Below are 23,045 nucleotides of genomic sequence, written 5' to 3'. Positions count from 1 at the left end.
AGATGTCTTATTTCAAATGGCTTTAAATAAAAAGGTTGAAGCAACTTGGCAGCTTAATTAAGAACTACTCCCTAGTCATCCTTTTTAAATTAACCTATAGCCTTCAACCTGGAAGGTGTTTGGATTTATAGCACAGTACTCCTGTATCAGGGCACATAGCATGAAAAAGACCTTTTGTTGGTTTCAGATAAAAATGACTTAACAGTAATACTAAATTCACAGGGAGTCCTGCAGATGGCAATGAAACAGATTAAAATAATGTATGCTGTGACATTTCTGAATCTTATGTGCAGTAGACTGAGAATAGTGAAGGTAGAAGTGGTAATGGACAAACACCCTGCTGGCAAGCCTGAAGCAACATTTTAATCAGACAAGTATTCCTGAATTTTAACAATCTGTATTACCTCTGCCAGGCTATTGTTATACTTGATAAGTATAACATGTTTACATTTTTATCTGTGGGTGCTAGGATATCTTATGACCTCAGAAAAAAAAATGAATTTACTGTGTTTCTACTATTTAGGATGATACCAGCAATAACTAACACCTATTTATTAGAGGAATTATATTATGTGTATTTCTTTTTCTTGTCCTAAAGTGATTGTAAACCTTATACAAACATGTTGTACTTACCTGCTCTGTGCAATGGTTTTACTTAGAGCAGCCCCGATCATCCTTTTTTCGTGTCCCCCAAAAGCGCTCCTGGTTTCTTCCCCCCTGCTGAGCGCCCCCACAGCAAGTACCTTGCTAGGGGGACATTCGTGCAGGCTCAATCCCAAGCTGTACTCTGTGTGTACATTGACCATTAGCAGCTCCTCTGACCACTGGTTGTGATTGGCAGCAGCAGAAACCGATGGCTCCTGCTGCTGCATCTCTGTCCATTGAGGAGGGAAAGAGCCGACAAAGTTGTTACTCTTGGGCATAGCACTGGATATTGAGGTTTAGGTAAGTATAAGGGGGGCTGACCGGTGGGGGGATGCAACTATAATGTCTCTGCATAATGCACCCTCTGATCCCCTCATATTCACTTTGATTTTCTTCTTCACTGCTACTTGCTCCTCTGCAGCCAGCGGTATTAGATAGCATGTGACCCTTCTCCCCTTGTGATATTGCCAATGCCAAACAGTAAGTTGCTATTCCCAAGTACTGTTACATGACCAAGGGAGTGTTGTCATCACTCCCCAGGTAGTTGGCAAAGCTGATTTTAGGGCCTGCAGCAACAAAGAAGCAAAAAGGAATTACATGCAAGACAAGTATAAGGCTGCAGGGGTTTCGCTTTGCAGAGACAGTGTATTTACGCAACAAAGATTTGTGATTTATTTTAGAACTACACAGCTAAAGAAGAACTTTCATGTATCTTTAAGTTAAAATGCATGCTTTGGATTTTCCTTTGCTTAGACGCTGTCATTTTGTCTTGCCTGTAAAAACTACACAGTTATAGAAAACCTTTCATATATCTTTAAATGTAAGTAAATCAAAAGTCAACACTTTTTTAATTACACTTGGATAGATTAGGGAAGGGTTAAAGGCTAAATTCACCTTTTGGGAAAAATTATAATTGCGCATATTTTTCAGAAAAAGGAGCCTGCAAAGCATTGGATCAGGGGTGCAATTTCAGGCTCCTGCAATGCAAGCTGACTGCTTAGAGGCTGCAGGGCTTGTCAATTAACTATGAAAAAGCTCATCAGTGGCCTTGCAGTTTATTGAGAACTACAAGACATGAGCCACTATGATTGACAGTACTTCTCTTATTCACAGATCACTGAATAAATGATGCAGCTGTGTGGGCAGAGCCCCGCATAGCCATGCTATTTTCAAAAGGTGAATATGGGATGGGGGGGGAGAATTAAGGGTGTGTGTGTGGGGGGGGGCATGGAGTGTGTTACACTTAAATAATGGGTGTAACTTGCAACATGCTCTGAATGATGGACCTATGCTTTAAAACCTCTGCCAGGTTTTTATTGCTGTTTCCTGCTAAGGAAATTAACCTTCTATAGTTGTCTTTTTGAGTGACTGGAACAAGAATATAGGGGAAATCTACCAACGGGAACACTTGTTCCAGTGACAACTGATTAAAAAAGTATTTTCCTCACATTGGAGATCTTTTTTACTATATTGTGTGGGGTCTGCAGAAAGGAAGAAGAAAAATCTCACCAATGGGACAACAATGATGAAAAAATAAACTGGCAGGGTTTTTTTTTAGTTCCTTACTCTATCCAGAACTGCAAAAAGCTGTGGCTCTAGATATACTTTAAGTGGAGCCACAGAACTGCAATAAAATATAAAGATGTAAATGGCAAAAGACAGATCATAAGCATTGCTAAAAGGTTTGCAATTAACATATTGGTGCTGCTTTAAAAAAATGCTAACTGCAGATTTTTTATTTTTTTTTAGATATAACAACAAACTGAACTGTATGGTTTAGAACCTATTTTAATATTATAGTGCGTGAGTATATTTTAAAGAGAAATATTTTAAGAAAAACAATCATAATAAAAATTATTTTCAAGAGTTGCCATGCAGTTACCATAACAACCTGAAGGATCTATTTCTGATAATAATGGTTTAACTGCATGGTAAACATATGGCATACCATGTAAAAATACAGTGGTAATAGCTCACAAATGTTTCCATATTTTCCAGTTTTTCCATTAATAATGTGACAAGAGTTGATCTCACACAATACATAAGTCTGTGCAGCATAAACGTCCTTGAAGGCCTTATGCTGCAAGCTGGCAGAACACTTTAACCACTTGCCCTCCAGATAATGTATCCCCCTTCCTGAACTGGCAATATATGTACTGGTATTTTTTATCTTTTTTTTACTAGTAATGGTGATCAGCGACTTATAGCGGGACTGCAGTGGGCATTCTGACACTGAGGGGTACTGACTGGGCATCACTGACATCCCCACTGACAACAATACAGTAATTGGTGCTAATCAAAAGCACTGACACTGTACTAATGGAACTGGGCAGGAAGGGTTAAACATGTGGGGCAATCAAAGGTTAACTGTGTGCTGTTTTACTATGGGGGCTGTGTGTGTGTTTCACTGTAAGCACACTGCTTTGTATGGCTCTGCTATGCAGAGCCATACAAAGCAGTGTGCAGGAGCTTACAAGGGAGAGATCTGTATTGTTTACAGGTCTCTCCCCTTTAGGAAATCCTCGGAGATCACCAAGTGCTGGGGGGAAATCACCAGCCGCGATCCGATGATTGACAGCTGAGGCAGCATGCATCCCCTACCTTACAAGAAAGTTTAGATACTGAGTTACTTCATAGCATCACTCATAGCCACAATATCAGGAATAAAACAGAACTATGTTGAGGAAGCCATAAGTGCCATGTTCCCAGAATTCTATATGACAAGAACCTCAGTTGTGCCATCTTGCAGGAGACAGGAAAATGTCATACTACAAGACTCAGCTCCTAGTTAAAGTTATTAAATGTGAATAGATAAAGTGGGGAAACAAAAAGACATCTGTATAGTCCTACTGCTATTTATTATATTAAGGCTCTAACATCAGCCTGAAATCCAGTTTACAAGCAGTAGGCAGCAGAGAGGGACTTTTGCACTACGTATAGAAGCAGAAGCCTCTCCTCAGTGGTACAACACATCCCCTGCTAATTTATAGCAGGATCTCTTCAATTAGCAATGCCCACTTCCCTAGTAATTGCAGAGCTTGAGGTCCAAATAGAAAAAGCAGTACCACATTAGCAGAGACAGTGAGGCCATTTTGCTAGATGCATAAGAACTATGTTATTAGAAACAGTGTTGCTATGTTACTAAAGTGGAGTTACCGTATTACCAGTAATGCCATTGCCATAAGTGAAGTGGTCAACATGTTCCTTAGCAATGTAAAAATACCAATAATTTTACTGCCCTGTTAGTTTGATTGGCTGTTCCTGGCTGTCAATCAGCACTGAGAAAGGCATATAAATCCAGATCACATAAAAAAGAGGAGCACTGCTTTTGCCAATTTGGGAATTCAACAAATCGTTGATGCAGCTTTTACTTCAGGTACCACTGAGATTGGTATCAAGGGGAAAAGCAGCAGCTATAGATGAGATTCAGGTTCAGGTCTGAAATAAGCTTGAAGAAATCCCTGTCCATTTATGGTTCCCAGACCAGACAAACTAATACTGAATTTCACCTCAAAGGTATCCAACCTAAAAGGTTGGCTTCCCTACAGTCATACTGACAATGTGCTTTAATCTGACCATAGATGGATTACATCTTCGCCAGTTCAGCAGAAACTGGCTGAGATTCGATCCATCCAGGCTGATTGTACCCAAGACGATTAATCAATTGACTTGGGTACAACCAGCTTGTCAGATTTTATACATGCGACTACTGCCAGCGACTAGAAGTAATCATTGTGTTCTGCTGGCTGGGAAGGCTCCCTGCCAGCAGAACACAATAATGCTGCAGGAAGGATTCCTGTTGTGTTGATGGGGGCGAATTAAGCAATTTTTTTCCTTTCGTCCATGGTGGAAGGAAATAAAATACATAATCTATGGCCTGCTTTAGCTGTGATGATAAAAGCATGGAAAGTGCTGCTGAAATAGTGTATAAGGACATATTAGAGCAGTGCTCATAGGAACTAAACGTCCTGTAGGTAGAGAAATGCTGTGCATCCTGATGATGTCTTGCAACCTCTTTACAGCCTGTCACTGTCCTCATGCAGTACAGTGATGACTGACTGCATGTTTTTTGCTGGGCATATTTTATAATTAATATAAACATGTAAGTGGACTATTACTAACGTGTTTGATGTGTTAAGGCATGTGCAACAAATTCAGATGTGCTTTAACAATAATACATATCCAAAAAATATACTCAATTCAAGATATATAAAATAATACACTCAAAAATATGTAAACCAATTCAATATGTGATACAAAAAAATATCATACCTAAATGTCCAGTGCATTAAAAAGTGTCCAGTGCTTCTAAGAAAGAGCTAAATCTTCACTTGCAGAAATAAATCTTGTACCAAAGTGTACATAGCCATGTGATTCCGCCACCATTCAAGGGTGTGTGCACTTTGGAAATTCCTTTAACCGCCTCCTGCCCAGCCATTATTTGTAGACAGCCTGGAGGGAGCTCTGTAGATTCAGGAGGAGGTACCTGTACATCCTTCCACTCTAACCTCTTGTGTGCACCCTCTGGGGCCTCCGTTGGACACAGCGGATCACAGATTAGGGTAAAGGGCCAATGAAATTGGTCCTGTATCATGTAATCGCTATGACCAGTCACAGTGATCATAAAGGTAAACAAAGGCTGAGTGTTGCAGCCAATTGACTATGTTTCCTCTCACAGAAGGAGCAGTGTGATTGGAAACAGAGCTGATCTATGCCATATGCCAAACTGTGAGTTACTGTGATATTGTACTGTACGAAAATGCATTGTGCAACCATTTACAGTGTCCTGATTGTTATTTAAACCAGTGTAACTGTCACAAACCAGTGCCCCATCCACTGTGTCCCTGATTGCTAGCAACATCTGTCCCAGTGTCACCAATGCTGCCAGAAATACCTGTCTCAATGTCACTAGTATTGCCAGCAACACCTGTACCAGTGTGACCATCACATCTCACACCAGTACAGGGTCAGCAGTGCAGCCATCAACATCTGTACCAGTGTCCCTAGCTCATCAGTACCTGATCACCATCACACCAGTACCTGATCACCATCACACCAGTACAGTGTCACCAGTGCAGCCAAAGACATCTATAGCAGTGTCAGACCAGTGCACACCAGCAACCATGTTTCTGATAGCAGTCATACCAGTATAGTGCCACCAGAGCCAGTGTAACTTGAATGCCATGTCCAAACAAAGTACACAACTGAGGAGGCCTTTCAGATTCTGAGCATGACAGATGAGAGTAGCAGGGAGATTCTGATTCTGAATATGAACCTCTGAAGAGCAGCAGTTCAGTAACCAATTTAAAAAAGGAAAGGGTCCCTACAAAAAGAAACAGGGAATTGGAACAGCAGCAGGTCACCACCAGCAGCACAGTACATCCTGGTGAAGTGGCAGGTGGCAGAAGTGCAATACCAGTAGTGGTGAAGTTGTGGCGAAGTAGTGGGGTGTCACATCAGCTAGGAAGGAGTAAAGTCTATACTAGTGTCCCAGAAGCACTTTCAAATCCTTTATGGCTCCCCTCTAATTCAGCAGCACCTATAATTTACAGTGGTTTACAGTACAATCAGGCATTCAGGAAGAAACTACAAATTTTACACCATTTCATTTTTTTTTGTTTTTACAGAAGATTTATTCAATTCAATTGTGGACCAATGCAGTTTGTATGTCCGACAGTACATCACCAATAATCCCAATTCTTTTTATGCCCATCCATATGAGCGGAAGCTTGTTAGAGTTGAAGAGTTAAAAATATTTCTTGAACAAACATTACACTTACACTTAAATCCAAACATATAACAGGAAGTCAAATTAGATGTGTAATTTACATGCCCAGAATGCCTGAAGGTGTTCCTTGGATTTTAGGCCTCTTTATGTGGCAAGCCTGTGAAAATTTCTCACATACATTTTATTGCCATACTCGGGAGAAGTTGTAGAATGAGTTTTGGGCTGTAATTCTAAGTATGCCTATACTGTGTGTTAGAAATATCCTATTGTGTATTTGTGTAAAAAAATACATTTAAATTTTGCTTCTACCTTTTGCAAAAACCTTACAATTACAAAAGACTCATTATGCCTCTTAAAAAATATATAGGGGTTCCATTAGCCTGATGCTCCATGGTTTATGAAAATGTAATAGGTAGTCATGAAATTAGATGCATAGTTCATGCCCCTAGAAAGCCTGAAGGTGCTCCTTGCATTTTGGGCCCCTCTGTGCAGTTAGGCTGTGAAAAAAGTCTCCCACATGTGGTATCCCCATACTTGAGGGGAGTAGAAGAATGTCTTTTGCTATGTAGTTTTAATTATCTCTGTGCAGTGTGTGAGAAATAACTTGTTAAAAATGAAAACTTTGAGGAAAATAATAACATTTTACTAGCTTTCATTGTTTTCCGAAGAATTGTGGCAACAAATTACAATTAAAAAAAAAAATCACAATGCCACTTACTAAATACCTTGGACTTTTTGGTCACTGAAAATCTTTTTTGTTTCTCAGAAAAATGAAAAGTTGATATTATACTTGGTTATAAATTATATATGCTAAAATTGGATATGGAAAGTTTTTTTGGGGGAAGGGAGCATCAGGGGATTGTGCAAGGGAGGATACTGGAAGTGGAGCTTGGCTTTAAAATTAGGATCCCTGTTGAAACATGCTGAGTGAAAGAAGATCACCCAGGAGGTGGGAAAAGGGTCCTGCACTTGGAGCACCGTTTTCCTTTTGCTGAGCAGTATGTGGCACTTCCATATAGCATGATAAGTGGTCCCTGGGACAATTGTTTCACCAATTTAGTATTATGCCAGGGAATCAAAAGGGTCTGCTCTGCCAAATCACCAGAGGGGTAGATTTTCACTCATCGCTCATTTTAAAGTTCAACCCAGTGATTTCAACTGCCATTTGCTATAGATCCATTAAAATCAATCAAACGGTACCTTAGCTCCAAGCTCATTATATTGCAGTTTTAATGCAGTCAGCCTCTCATCAAGATCTTTAGGGTTCTCAGTTTGTTGTTTCTGAACTATTTGACGCCCAGTCTTTATTACGGTTTCCACTTCAGATTTGACTTCACTTAAAATTTTGTAAAGTTTCTGTAAAAGAAAAATAATAATTATCTTGAAACATCTGAAATGTTATTAGTAACATTATTAACACTTTACATTGCATGAACTGCTGTAGGCTCTATACATGTTTCTTAGAATATACGCTAATCTAGAAATGGTTTAAAGTCCACTACCACAGTGTACACTAAAACAATTATACCACGTACAAACAGAAATCTTTATGTGTAATAAATGCCCTTTTATGCCACTCTGTCAGTATTGCCACATCTGATTGTAGCTGATTGTTCTATACCTATTTTCAGCTAACTATTTACATTTCATAGTTTCATAGTTAGTCTGGCTGAAAAAAGGTCAAAGTCCATCCAGTTCAACCAAAAAAAAAAGTTATAAACATATACCCACAATTGATCCAGTGGAAGGCAAAACCCCCCCAAAACTCTACACCGAGTAAACTATATGAACCAATGATGTATTTATACCCCCCCCTTAATCTCCTCTTCTCAAGAGAGAATAAATTCAGTTCCTCTAATCTTTCCTCATAGCTGAGCTCATCCATGCCTGTTATCAGTTTAGCCTGTAGACTTTACCTTACACATTAGCTGTAGTGGGGAACTGTGTGAAACCCTTTTGCAAAATCCAAGTATACCACATCCACATCCACCTTTCTGTCCAATGTTTTGCTCACCTTCTCATAAAAAGAAATCAGATTTGTTTGACAACTTCTGTCTTTCATGAATCCATGCTGTCTGTTGCTTAAAATATTTTTTCCAGCAAGAACTCATCTATGTGGTCTTTTATTAAACTCTCCAGTATCTTCCCAACTATAGATGTTAAACTAACAGATCTATAATTACTTGGTAAAGATTTTACATTTATTATACCATATGCAGTAAAATGCTACAGCTGGAGTGGCTACTCCTCCTCCTCCCTGGTTTCTCTCCTTACCATCCCAACTTTTAAAAATCCACTGCAACATGTTGGAGTTGGTTAATTGCTAATTACTGGAGACAATTCCTGGCAAAATATTCACCCATTCCTACAGGTTGAAGCAGTTTTCACATTGTTGAATTTATAGATACAGTACATTGCAATAGCAAATCAGATGCCAGCAACAAGTAATGTTACATTTTCAAAGTTTGGTTTCACCTGTAGCCGTAGAACTGCCGCAGCTAAAGCTTTTACTTGGGAAAATGGTGGCATCTTACAAAAATGTGTACAAGGCATAATATAATGTCATCAGGGAGAACAACCTGTGGTGGTGGTTGGACTGGATTCACCTAACAGGCACATACTGCTTGTTTAAAGGCTGTTCCATAATAATGTAGATGATTACATCATATGATAATGTATCATAATCATGAATCATAATCAACATGTAAATTTGTATCCAATTTTTACTAGCAACATAGATTCATTTAAAAGAAGGAATGTACAAAATTGTATCAGCTAACTATGCAGTGCACCAGATTATGGGGGTTAAAATCAACAGAGTATATTAAGGTTTGATTATTTTTTTACATTTTTTAGATAACACTTTTAAAAATAACACAACTTTTTAGGAGTTTTATATACTACAAAACCTCACAATCTCAACCAGAAACAAATTTTAAAGATTAATATTGGTTTATGTTCTGCAATTAATTTAAATGCCATCATTAAACAAAATGAGAACATTCAAATCATGTTCAACAGTTTTATAAAACTGATCATGCTCATAGTAGGCAAAAATGAACCCTATATGGAATATACAAAAAACAATAATAATACGTCAGGTTGAATAACTGTTATATGTGCATTTTTAGTATAGTTTATTGTTCCATAAAGATTGTTTTGCTGAAGGTCACTCATGTGCATTACCTAAAATATAAAATATATAATAAATAACAAATTTTACAGAATGTTAAATTCTTTAATACATTTTCTCCTTAGCATATTTATACTTCTGATTTCTAAAATTATTGATTTAGCATCAACAATTAATACCATTGTATTTAAATAATCTGCAAAATCTACCACTTGGTTTACAGAGCCATAGTGTAAAAAGGGAGATGGTATTTTAAACTCATCCTCAGCCTAAATGCTCTGAATAATATACCCCTGGCTATGCTTACTGGACCCTTTAATGACCTCACAAACACACAGATTAAATATACATTTGTTGTCTGCTGCTTCATTAAGCACAATAATTGAGAAATACACTAGTTAAAACCACAAAGTTTCATATTCCAATAGTATATGGGCTGCAGCAACCAAGGATTTCAAATTCTAGAAAAACGTATACAAAGTAATAAGTGTGTACATTATAGTCTAATGCTAGGCTCCAAATTAATATACAAGTGACTACAATGGTGAATTGGTAGATTATATTAAGAGATCTGAAAGAGTCTTTCAGAACTATAAATAGATAAACAGTATGTAAAAAATATGAAGTCTTATCATGAATAAAGAGACGTTATAACATTGTTGTTAATGCCTGAAACAATTTATCAACCAGGTTAAAATATTGGCAGAAGCCATTTCAGCATTTACTGTAATTTATTATATATATATTTTTTTATTTTAATTTGTAAAAGAATGGTAAAGAATTTGAGAATGCAAGGACTAGCAAAAAAATATGTGTGTATGGATAACAAACTTTTTTAAACATAAATGTAAGCAGAACAGACTAAAATGAAATGCAATCAACACAAAAATTGGTACTGTTGTAACTTCTTTTCAATCTCTATAATAACAGTCTGTTGGATGAAAAAAAAAGTCTTGTTTCCAGGTTGCAGTGCATTTTGCTTTAAATTTCAACAAGAGCAAAAATCTATATAAAATTGCTACATTATTTGCTTATACATGGGGTAGTCAAATCTCTAACTAATGTTGTCGCTACACTAAATAATAAATTAGAATAGTATCCATTGTTCCTTATTTTATCAGAAATAAACCTACCATACAGTGATCCAGTTGAGTTTGGACAGCATCCTGCTCCACACTGTTCATATCTAGAACTGGTAACTCAAAGGACACTTCATCCAAAATTCTTTTAGATTCTGTAAGACGCTGTTCAAAATTTGCTGGTTTTTGAAATAATCTGAATTTAGTGGCAACTTCTTGTAGTTTTTTCTGGAGCATACATAGTAATATATGAAGAAAATAGAAAGAAAAATGAAATGCAAACAAGTAATCAAATGCATTTATTATACTAGTCACACTGGTGAAAAACATGTTTCATGAACTCACACACACTGATAAATTAAGCAAGATATTTCAAAAAACAGGTTTGTCTTATTTAACCGTTTTGCTGCCAGGCCCTGCTCTCCACTTTTAAACTCAGGTGGCCAGGCCTTTTTTTAAAACAGTCCCTTTCTCTGAACTGCACTGCACATGAATGAATAGGAGTCTGTATAGAGACTCCTATTTACTCACAAACCTGCAGTATAGTAAACAGTGTTTACTATACTTCAGTGATGAATGGATTGAAGAGCAATCACTACTGATCACTCACTATATCCATTCAAGGAAAGGAAGGGGGCTGGTAAACACATGAGAGCTGGACAGCAGGGGACAGATGCTAGAGGATCAGTGGAGCTCCAGGGGACAGATTGCTGGTGCCCCAAGGGAGAGATCAATGGAGCCCCAGAAGAGAGATTGGTGGAACCCAAAGGGATCGGTGGAGCCACAAGGGATTGGTGGATGCACACATGACAGATGAAAGAATCAATGATCTGGGATGGCATTGCGGGGATCAGATTAAGGGGGGAGAAAGTACATTTTTAAAAAGCACCTGTGGCTGCTGTGCAGCACCTGAAGCTAGTGGCTGCAGGAAAGCCACAGGAGACTGGGTCAGATCGGTGAAAGGGTTGAGACAGGGGAAGCAGCATGGCAGCAGCAGCGGCGGGATGGAGGGAATGTCACATTTTAGTTGCATAGCTGTGATCAGTGGCTTGTTAGCCACTAATCAGAACTTTATGTTTGTTCAACAGAGTCTGCTGAACAATTCTGCTATAAGTTCAAGGTCACTGAAGTGACCACATGCTTACAGCAAAGGAGGAAAGCAGGTCTGTGTGGCGTAAAGACCTGGCCAGCTAGAAGCAGTGCTTTAGGTCCGTAAGCTGTACGGATCTAGCATTGAAAGGCTTAAATGCTCATCATTGCTCAAGTTCCAGCTTGGAAGGATGAAACTAATTAGACTTTGTGAATTAAATAAAAAAATAAATCATCTGTGCTTATATCATCCCAAGAATATCAGTTTGGTAGCTGCTGCTGTAAAGTGCTGAAAAATAATTGCCTCAAGATGTATGAAAAAACAAAAAACAAACCTGTTTTGGAAGCAGTGTATTTCCTTCAAACAAGGTATATCAGTGCAAACAAATTTGTGATAAATTATATATACATAAGTCCACACTATGAAAAAAAGCTAATGTGCTCAGTGCTACTCCAAATGGCCTCCAAATAAAAGCACTGTTAGTTCAGTAAGATAAAGTGCTCTGCAATGCATAAAGTGCTCTGCTATGGGATCCCTTCAGATAGAACCATAGTGCCTCAGGTACACACTGCACTTACTGAATTGTTATGGCCCCTTGTATTAACAAGTGAGTCAATAAGCACTTGAGATGGCCCAGGGATGATAATACTCAGCACATTTAATAGTCCCCCATCCGGCTCAAGAGAATCTTCTCAGATGTCCTTTCATGTTGCCCAGGAAGGCATCTCAAAGCAGCTGTAATTGAGGCATCACACCAAATGTCTCATTGTGTCAAACAATGTTGACATTGTACAGAGCTTCTGATCACTACAAACTTCACTACAATCATCAATGTGTGTCAACCGGAGCCCAGGAGGTTAGCAAAAGTCTAATTGACTTGATTTCCAAACCCAAATGCTGGATTATTTTTCCACCTTCATTGCCTGCTACCAAAGCTTGCAGCAGACCCCAGCAGTTGAATGTGGAGGGTGTGTTGGGTGAAGTTGTTAAGGCTTCCTGGGATCTCAATTGCATTTAAAAGGATAAAGCAATAAATAAACCAATGGAGGTAGAGAAGTTTGTGATGGTCAGATGTTTTGCATGATGTCAATATTGTTTGGCATAATGAGCCATTTCGTAATAACACCCTCTTTGGGATACTTTCCTGGGCCACAAGAAGGGGCATCTGAGAAGATTCTCTTGAGCCAGATAAAGGAATACTAAAGGGGTTGCGTATTATTATCTCTGGACCACCTCAAGCGCTTGTTGACTGACTTGGTAATGCAAGGGGTCATAGCAATCCTGTGAGTGTGGTGTGTACCTGGAGCACTACAGATCTATCTAGAGGGATCCCATTGCAGAGCAGTTTATGTGTTGCAGAGCATGTTAACTTGATACACTTACAGCACTTTTATTTGGAGGCCGTTAAGAGTGACATTGAGCACTTTAGCATGATTTGGACTTTTATCTTAATGTGAACTTTTGTATATATGATTTAAAGCATCACAAATTTTTTTGATAATCAAATACTGTGCATACCCAAGTGATTGACAAGGTAAATTAAAGTGTTCTCAGTCTCTAAAATGCTGTCATATAAACTCTTATGGGCGTTTTAGTAAATTAAGGCCTTATTACATACAATGCCATGTCAATCCACAGTAAATTCTGTTAACAAAGCTGAAGCTTCTGTAGGACTTGAGTCCGGTTCTGCCTATAATAGCAGTTTCTAATTGTATAGCAGTTTCCAACAGTGAGTTGTGCCACTGGTATAATTTGCCAGTGGCACAAAGTATTGCTTGCACAACATGACACACTTATTTTTGCCATGTGAAATTCCTCTTTAAAGCATATATTATATCTGAGTTTTTCATGTTTACTTATGTATAGCTGAAAGTGCAATCTCCAGATTTCTCAGCTCAGCATTAAACCAAAGTCATCTTAAGAAAATTGACAATTAACTGTTATTTTCAAAATCTAGAAATATCTGTATTTGTATGCATGTGTACTAAGCCGGGGTAGATTTAAGATAGAAATTATGAAAAACTTCCATTATTGTGATGCAATAACACACAGGCAAAAAAATGTGAACTATGTAACCTTTTGACCTTTATTTACATACATTTAAAGTGTTGCCTGTATCTCCTACTTTTAACAATAAAAACATTACTTACCTGAGCAATTTCAATCTGCAATAGAACTTTTTTAGACATTTCCTTTCCTTGGATTCTTTTTTTCATCTCATCCAAACTAATCTCATGGCTTAATAACTCTGACTGTATTTTCTAACAGGAAAAATAGAATAGCATTAGGTTATGCTGCATACAATATTTATTATCTACAAATTAAGTAACAACTAGAAATAATAATATAGGAAGCAGAAGGTTACATAAAAAAATGATATTTTGTAGAATTGTATCTTATGAGATTTTTTAGAAGTGCATGTATCCTTCTTCGTTTCTTAATGTATAATACTTAAAACACCAATGCTAAGGTAATTTATTGCAGGTGAATCTGAATTCCTGCACAAAACCTATGGTGACCTTAGCAACTTACTGTATGATATTATTCAGTTACCTATGGAATACTATGGCACATATAGTGATGGGCCAAATGCCCCCCTGTTCGGTTTGTGATCGAACATTCTAACCTAACGAAAGTACAACCACAAACCAGGACAATTCACTAGGCGGTATCTTACTGCATCTGCTTTCCCGCTGACGGCTGAATGTAAAAAAAATAGCTGGCAATTAAAATTTAGCAAAAAAAAAAATGGTGTGGGGGCCACTCCATCCATACCAAGCCCTTTGGATCTGGCATGGATTTTGAGGGGTACCCCCACGCCAAAATAAAATAAAAAATCTCCCCCAAATACATACCAGACCCTGATCTGAGCATGCAGCTTGGTCAGGAAAGGAAAGGGATGAGTGCCTAAAACATACCAGGCCACATGCCCTCAACATGGGGGAGTTCTTTGGGGCAGGGGGGCTCTCCCCCAAAGCACCTTGTCTTCATGTTGATGGGGACAAGGGCCTCTTCCGCATGGCCTTTGTTTGTGGGGGTCTGTGGGCATGGTGCTAATCAGAATATGGAAGCCCCCTTTAACAAGGGGGCCCCCAGATCCCAGCCCCCCTATGTGAGTGAGTATGGGGTACATGGTATCGCTACTCATTTACAAAAAAAAGTGTAGTGTAAAAATGACAGAAGACAGTCTTTGACAAATTCTTTACCAAAAACAAAAAATAAGATCCAATGTCAATCACGATACCCACCGCCACCGCTGAACCGAAACTAAAAAAAAGAAAAACCTCTCCACTCTCAACGCTAGCTCATGGCCATCTGATAGCTGCGCCGGCCTGACAGTTCCTAAATATCTAAGAGGCAGAGCCACCCTGTGATGTTAACTGGGTGACCCCACCCCCTTGTAATGTCATTATGCACTGCGATTGACTGAAACATTGCACTTAACCTGTGCTCAGGTGCATTGCTTTGGCCAGTTACAATGCACTGTCAGAACGCAATGCATTGTGCGACACAGTGAACACATGAACGGCCAATGTTCGAGTCAAACATCAAGCCCAACTCTAGCCACATGTTCATTGGACTCAGTAGAAGCCTAAAGGTTCAAGTAGATATGTACTAATTATCAACCCTGGCTTTTGCATTTTAATGCAGTGCTACTAATAACATAAATTCAAATTCAAAACACACCATGTTTGTCAGCAATCCAAAGGGATCTCAATAGAACCTGCTAGATCCAAACCAATGAAATACAATGCAGTGCAATGCAAGCTATTTAAAATGCATCTTCTAAACTTCATCCATACTATACTGTTAAATAAATGTACATCTGAAGAAATTATGCTTCAAATGCTTGAAAGCAATGCCCATATACAATGTGTTCCAAATTATTATGCAAATTATATTTCTCTCATTTACCTAAATAATTGATGTAAATAACAGTCAGCATAATTCTCATGTTATCAACTATTAAGAGTACAATTCACATGTTATTGAACAAACCTCCTAATGATAACAGTATTTTTTAAAAAAAAAAACTTACAATGCACTGTTCCAAATTATTACGCACAGTAAGTTTCAAAACACTTTATAGGTTGTAAAGAACTGAAAATTGTCATTTGTTGTGTTTGCAGCATATTTATTGAAATCAAAGCTATTTCAATCAAACTTTTAGCAACATTTTAACTTTTTAAACATTTTAACAGGTCACGTTACATTGTAACATAGGACCCCTTATTTGATAGCAGGTTCACAAGTCTTGCATCCATTGAACTTGTGGGTTTTTGGACAGTTTCTGCTTGAATTTGTTTGCAAGATGTGAGAATAGCCTCCCAGAGCTGCTGTTTGGATGTAAACTGCCTCCCACCCTGATAGATCTTTTGTTTGAGGATGCTCCAAAGGTTCTCAATAGGATTGAAATCAGGAGAGGATGGAGGCCACACCATGATTTTCTCTCCTTTTATCCCCATAACAGCCATTGATGCAGAGGTATTATTTGCAGCATGAGATGGTGCATTGTCATGCGTGAAGATGATTTTATTACGGAAAGGGAAAGCATAGTTCTTCCTTCTGTACCAGGGAAGAAAGTGGTCAGTCATAAACTCCACATACTTTGCAGAGGTCATCTTTACACCTTCGGGGCCCCTAAAGGGGCTGGCCAGCTCTGTTCCCATGATTCCAGCCCAAAACATGACTCCACCACCGCCTTGCTGATGTCGCAGCCTTGTTGGAACAGGGTGGCCGTCCACCAACCACCCACTACTCCATCTGGACCATCCAGGGTTGCACGGCACTCATCAGTGAACAGGACTGTTTGAAAATTAGTCTTCATGTATTTTTCTGCCCAATGCAGCCGTTTCTGCTTGTGAGCATTGGTTATTGGTGGCCAAATAGAAGGTTTATGCACAGTAGCAAGACTCTAGAGGGCTCTACACCTTGATGTCCGTGGGACTCCAGAGGCACCAGCAGCTTCAAATATCTGTTTGCTGCTATGTAATGGTACTTTAGCAGCTTCTCTCTTGATCCGATGCATGGATCTGGCAGAAATCTTCCTACATGTGCCTTTATCTGTACGAACCCATCTGTGCTCTGAATCAGTCACAAATCTCTTAATAGTGCGATGATCACGCTTAAGTTTTCGTGAAATATCTGATGTTTTCATACCTCCTCCAAGGCATTGAACTATTTCACTCTTTTTGGCAGCAGAGAGATCCTTTTTCTTCCCCATATTGCTTGAAAATGGTGCTCTGCTTAATAATGTGGAACACCCTCCTTTAGTAGTTTTTCCTTAAATTGGGCTCACCTGCCAATCTAATTATCACAGGTGTCCGAGATTGTTTTCAGTGATCAAAAGAGCCCTGACACACAATGCCATCCATGAGTTAAACTGAAAAACAAAATATTTAATCTTTGTGACACTTAAATCGAATTTGCATAATAATCTGGAACACAGTGTACACTAACACTTTAAAAGCTAATATAGAATGGAGGGGGGGGGGTTATAATCAACTAACAGTAGTGAAATCTGTTACCAGTTTGTTATCAGCAACCATGCTTGGGGTTTTCTTTTAGTCCAATATGGCTAAAAGTATTTCCCAAGGGTCTTTCACTTGGATTTACACTTATGTACTCCAGTCATCAGTATGACAAACCATCTTTCAATTCTATGTATGTGTTAAACTGTATTGGTAAATTTAACAAATATAAGTCACCATTTCTAACACAAACTAGAAATATAAATATTTTGTTACTGGAGATGCAGGCATTATTATTAGATTTACATCCACAGCACTTTACATATATATTGTATATTCACATCAGTCCCTAACCCTCAAGGGGCGTACAATCTAAGGTCAGTAACTCACATTCATACATACACATACTAGGGCCAATTTAGACAGGAGCCAATTAACCTACCAGCATGTCTTTGGAGTGTGGGAGGAAACCGGAGTACCCGGATGAAACCCACGCAGGCACAGGGAGAACATGCAAACTCCAGGCAGGTGGTGCTGCGGTTGGGATTTGAACCGATGACCCTAGTACTGCCAGGCGGAAGTGCTAACCATTTAGCCACTGTGCTGCCCATTTAGTGATCTTTCATCTACACTTTTACTGCATCCTTAAATATAAATAAAACTATTTACTTGATGTTTTCCCAGCAGTAACATTATTTACAATAAAATGTAATATCTATCAAACATCGTAAGGTTGTATTTAAACTCTAATTAAATAAATCCAGGATGTAAACTGAAAAAATATTGTTGCTTTGGAATCCTCAAACCTGACACAAAAGAAAACTTTTCAATGTATACAACATTTTGCAGCACATAAAGTCATTTCTACTAACAATATAATGTGTGTATATTCTTGCTGTCTCCTGTGCCTGTTAGTGAATGGAACATATCTATTCTGAGTTTTTGAATAGCGTTTACACATTATTTGATTCTAATCAGAGTAGGAAATGTAGCAGTCGAAATCAGAGCTCTGTGACTATAGACGGTGCTGAGGTATGAATTGTGGTCTGTTTATTATTTTTTGGCTTTTTCAGTTTATTGAATCTTGTATTCTGAATCTGTAGCCTCTTCCAAAAGTAATCACTGCTCGTCAGATGAAAATTAATAATTCAGTATGACTATGTGGTATTATTCAATCAACTTATCCTACATTCCCTTTTTTTATACTCTTCACTGGGTCTATTTGTTATGGATGTGCAAAGAACCAGGATGACGTGCTAAAAACATTTTCTCACAGCAACCAATCATATTTCGGTTTACTGTTGTCTTATTTTTTGGATTATTTCTGACTGGTTGTTAGGAATTGATAGGAATCATCATTCTTTGCACTGCCTTTTTAAATAGGCATGGTTGTGTGAGCATATGTGTTGTTTAACTAACATGCTAGTGATTTTCACAGGGTACTTATAATTCTTGGTTTCAACCACAATAACTTTTTCTGAAAACAATAGTTGCCGTATTGATTCTGACTTCAATACTTTGAGTCACTGACCTATAACAATGCAAAAGAAAGAGTTCGATCTTCACTGTGACTTTCCTGACCCATATGCTGTAGGTCAAGGTTTTACAAGTATTTAAGTCAGAGTCAGCAAGACAATTAGCATTTTCTGAAGGAGATTAGATTATATTCAAGAAAGCCATGCCATCATTATACTCCATAGCACTTCAACACACTTTTTGTCCATCGCCAAATTTTGTCCCTCAGCCATCTCACTCACTGCAATTGTTCTCTAGATCTAAACATTGTTATGAATTAGTGTCCTGACTCATGTATTTTTAACAAAGTTCTGTACATGGAATTTTAACTGCCCATGTTAACTGCAGATCTTGCAGCTCCCCCAACTCACCTGGTTCCCTAAGCGTTTCATAACTAGAATTTATAAAAAGGCTTTCAGAAAGTCGAAAAATGAAACTCATCAGTATGCTGATGGTTATGTTATTTAAAGTGTTTTTCATTAAAATGTATTGCAGAAGGTGAAAGTGCTGTGTTTGGAATTGAGTTGAGGATCCTAAAATCAGGAGAATAATTCACAAACCTGTTTAGACTAAAATATTGATCTAAGCAGTTCCAATGAGAGCAATTAATAAAAGAAATGTAAACGAGCGCACCTATAAGGTAGCAGCTGAACATAAGGTAACCAAACCTCCTAAAAACAAATATATCATAAAATGCAGCGCTAAAAGTAAATAAGAAACTGATACATATACAGTGAATAGAGGAATTAGTCCATATAACAGTTGATAATGATAAGTATAAAGTGACTTCAAGTGCTCTCCCTTAGTTCATATTCAGGCGTTGTGCAAAATGGTGCAGAAGGAATGCACACTCACCAGAACGTATAGATAAATAAGCGTTTTGTTAAACATATATTTCCCTCTGGATCGGTAGGAAAAGATCTGTGATGCGATAACTTCCAGGGCTCCTGGATGCTCCTGCCTGTTCCCTCAGAAGGCGGCTGACGGACTTCTCCTTACAACACGCCCTTGTCCAGAGAATGGATGAGTGGCTGAAAGTTGATACTCCCCAGGGGAGTCAAGACAAGGACATACCCATAGTGTAGTAGGTCATAAAGAATTTATTCATAAAAAACGCTACTGGGTGATATACAGCTGTATATAAAACAATGTGTGGACTAACCATCCAGGTTGAAAGATGGCCGCCGGAGCTCCACGATGCTCCGACGGCGTGACGTCACGGCGTTCTTGGCTCCTCCTACGCGTTTCGTGCACACGCACGTCGTCTGGGGGGAATTGCCAGTGAACGCCGAGCCGTGTGTCGTCCTTATATATGCTAGGCGCATGCGCATTCCAACGGCGCCATATTTTAGAAGTTTAGGCCAACAGAAGGTTGTATACTGGAGCGGGCGCCATTTTTCGTTAGTTTTAATCTCTACACTCCCTGTCATAACAACAGTGCGTGTATTCGGCCAGCTGTCAGTTGTTGACTGTATACATATGATTACATGACAACCTATGTTAAGTATTTTAGAATCCAGGACCAATTAGTAACTACCCTAATTAGCCTAGTCATTATGGGGAACGAATAAGGTGCAATGTCTTATATGTGGCACTAGCATATAAAACGCGACTAAAAATATGCATACAGTACAAAAAATGTAAAATGCAATTTGTTAATAAAACATATATGGTGTATCCCATGTTATGCAGTTAAAACATATAAACATTCTTACTAAAAAGTATACACGTTATACCAATCCACATACTGTATTGGTCTATAACAGTCTCTAGCTTAGAAATCCTATTAGTACCAAGTAAAATATACATAGATAGAACAGAATAACATCATCCTGAACCCCTCTATCCAAGCAACAATCAGAGTATATATAGTCCATAGATTTCAACTGTTATTAATGAAGCAATTCAAGTCTATGTCTATATTATGACCTTTAGGATATAGGGTCTGGAGCTCATATATCCAGCGTGTTTCAAGTTGTGAAACCCCCCGAAGTCTATTTATCCCCCTCCAGTGGGGTTGTATTGCGTCTATTCCAACGAACCGTAGACATGAAGGATCGTTATTGTGTTTCCTTTTGAAATGATAAGATAGAGAGTGATCTTTGTACCCCTTTTTAATGTTACTAACATGCTCTCTCAATCTATCGCGTAAACGTCTAGTAGTGCGTCCCACGTACTGGAGTTTACAAGAGCATTCAAGAAGATAAACCACATTTTTACTGTAACACGTGATACATTTGTCTATCTTATATGTTTTTCCTGTTGTGCATGAAGAGAAGTCATATGTTTTCTGTTTCCGTACATTATTGGTTTTGCAAATAACACACTTATTGCATGGAAAGAAACCTTTAATGTTTGGTGCAATAGAGATATTATTTGGAGGGTTGATAACATTTGGCGCTAGTCGATGTCTCAATGCCATCGCTTTTTTATATATCACTTCTGGTCTTTCTGGAAGAATCTTAGATAAAACAGGGTCCGCCAACAAAACATTCCAATTTTTATTAATGATATGTTTAATGGCCCCATGTTGTATAGAGTATGTGGTTAGAAAAGGGCAGGATAATGACTTATTAGTCGTCCTTTTATCTTCTAGTAAAGCAGATCTATTTATATTCGCCACTTGATGAATAGTCTCATTAATTCTGTGTTGGGGGTATCCCTTTTCCACAAACTTAGTTTTTAGAACCTCGGCCTGTGCATAATAAGTATCAAGTTCTGTACAGTTCCTTCGAATTCTCGTAAGTTGACCTTTCGGGATATTTGCTAACCACGCTGGGTGATGGCAACTCTCCAGCGGGATGAAACTATTCCTGTCAGTTTTTTTGAAAAAGGACTTAGTGATAATCCTTCCATTGTCATTTAGTAAAGTCAGGTCCAGGAAATGTATATCTGTAGTACTAAATGTGTAACTAAATTCAATATTAAGCCTGTTATCGTTGAGTGTTTTAAAAAAGTTATGCAAGGACTCCTCCTCCCCATTCCATAATAAGAACACATCATCGATAAATCTTTTATAAAATATCAGCTCCGGCCACTCTCTAGCGTAAATTAGAAACTCCTCCCAATAAGCCATAAAAAGATTGGCTAGGCTGGGGGCAAACTTGGCCCCCATCGCTACGCCCTTGGTCTGCACAAAGTAGTTGCGATCAAACCAAAAGTAATTATTTTGCATAGCAAACTGCAATAATGTTAAAATGAAGTCAATGTGTAAGGGAGATAAAGTGCTATGTGTATCCAAAAAGTATTTGGCAGCCTCTGACCCATCCTCATGTGCAATATTACTGTACAGGGATGTGACATCCGCTGTAACTAGGAAGGTCCGAGATGATATTCTCACATCTTTGATATCATTTAAGATATGTTTCGTATCCTTTAGGAAAGCCGGAGTCTGTGTAACCAGTGGCTGCAGGAAATAATCTATATATTCCCCTACTTTAGAGAACAAAGACCCTATACCACTGATAATAGGCCGTCCTGGTGGTTTGGACGGGTTCTTATGTACTTTAGGGAGTATATAAAACACTGGAAGCCTAGGGGCTGATGGACATAGAAAATTCTTTTCTTTTTTGTTTATTATTCCATTTTCAAATCCCCTATTAATTAAACTCTTCAATTCTTTCTTCAAAGTTAGTACTGGGTTGCCCAATAGGCGAGTGTAGGTGGTAGTATCATTAAGAATTCGATAGGCTTCCTCCAGGTAATCGAATTTATTCAATATGACAACCCCTCCTCCCTTGTCAGCTGGTCTGATGACCAGGTCTTTCCTTTCTAAAAGGAGATCTATGGCCTTCGTGTTATTAGTATCACAGATTTTCTTGATCTTTAGATTATCCAGATCTTTTAGTACCAATTCCTTAAAAATATTGACATATGATCTGGATTGGGGTGGAGGATTAAAAGTAGAGGCATTCTTTAATGTAGAAAAGTTGGTAATACTATTTTGATTATTACTAAATGGTTTTGAATAGAAATGTCTTTTTAAAGAAAGCTGTCGAGAAAACTTATGGATGTCAATATAAGTTTGAAACTTGTTTAGTTTTTGTTTAGGGGCAAACTTCAACCCCTTATCTAATAGTTTTAATTCAGGTTGCGTGAGTACTGTATTACTTAAATTGAAGATACCGTGGCCGGCTATGTTTTCCTTTTCTTGCCTGTTTCCGTTGATCCTTTTGCCCCCTCTCTTCCCTCTGTGGAGCCGCTTCTTTTCCGAGACGCCCCTTCCCCTAAAAAATGCACCTGAGGTGTTCTGTTGGGGTCATAATTGTGTGATGCTCTTGGAGGTGTCTGTTGATAGTTCCGATTATCATAATACTCCCTATTAAATGGTGGATTAGGTGGTCTATTTGGGATCGAAGGCCTTTGATTATAAGGTTTAGGGGAC

General features: G+C 38.3%; 1 protein-coding gene across 1 annotated transcript in view; it reads right to left on the bottom strand.

Moving 5' to 3' along the window:
• Window positions 1-23,045, bottom strand: part of DMD (dystrophin) — a 2,676,943-nt gene that overhangs the window by 1,765,733 nt on the left and 888,165 nt on the right. Inside the window, exons 30-32 of the mRNA XM_089653005.1 lie at window positions 13,826-13,936; window positions 10,640-10,813; window positions 7,574-7,729 (exon numbers count right to left, since the gene is read on the bottom strand). Of these exons, the coding sequence (XP_089509131.1) occupies window positions 7,574-7,729; window positions 10,640-10,813; window positions 13,826-13,936 (441 nt within the window). The remainder of the gene's footprint in view (window positions 1-7,573; window positions 7,730-10,639; window positions 10,814-13,825; window positions 13,937-23,045) is intronic.

This window comes from Staurois parvus, unplaced genomic scaffold (assembly GCF_062004578.1).
Source record: "Staurois parvus isolate SC_StPar_1 unplaced genomic scaffold, SC_StPar_1.0 ptg000696l, whole genome shotgun sequence".
Lineage (NCBI taxonomy): Eukaryota > Metazoa > Chordata > Amphibia > Anura > Ranidae > Staurois > Staurois parvus.
The sequence above is the reverse complement of the archived record's forward strand: the minus strand, read 5'-3'. Positions and strand labels throughout refer to the sequence as shown.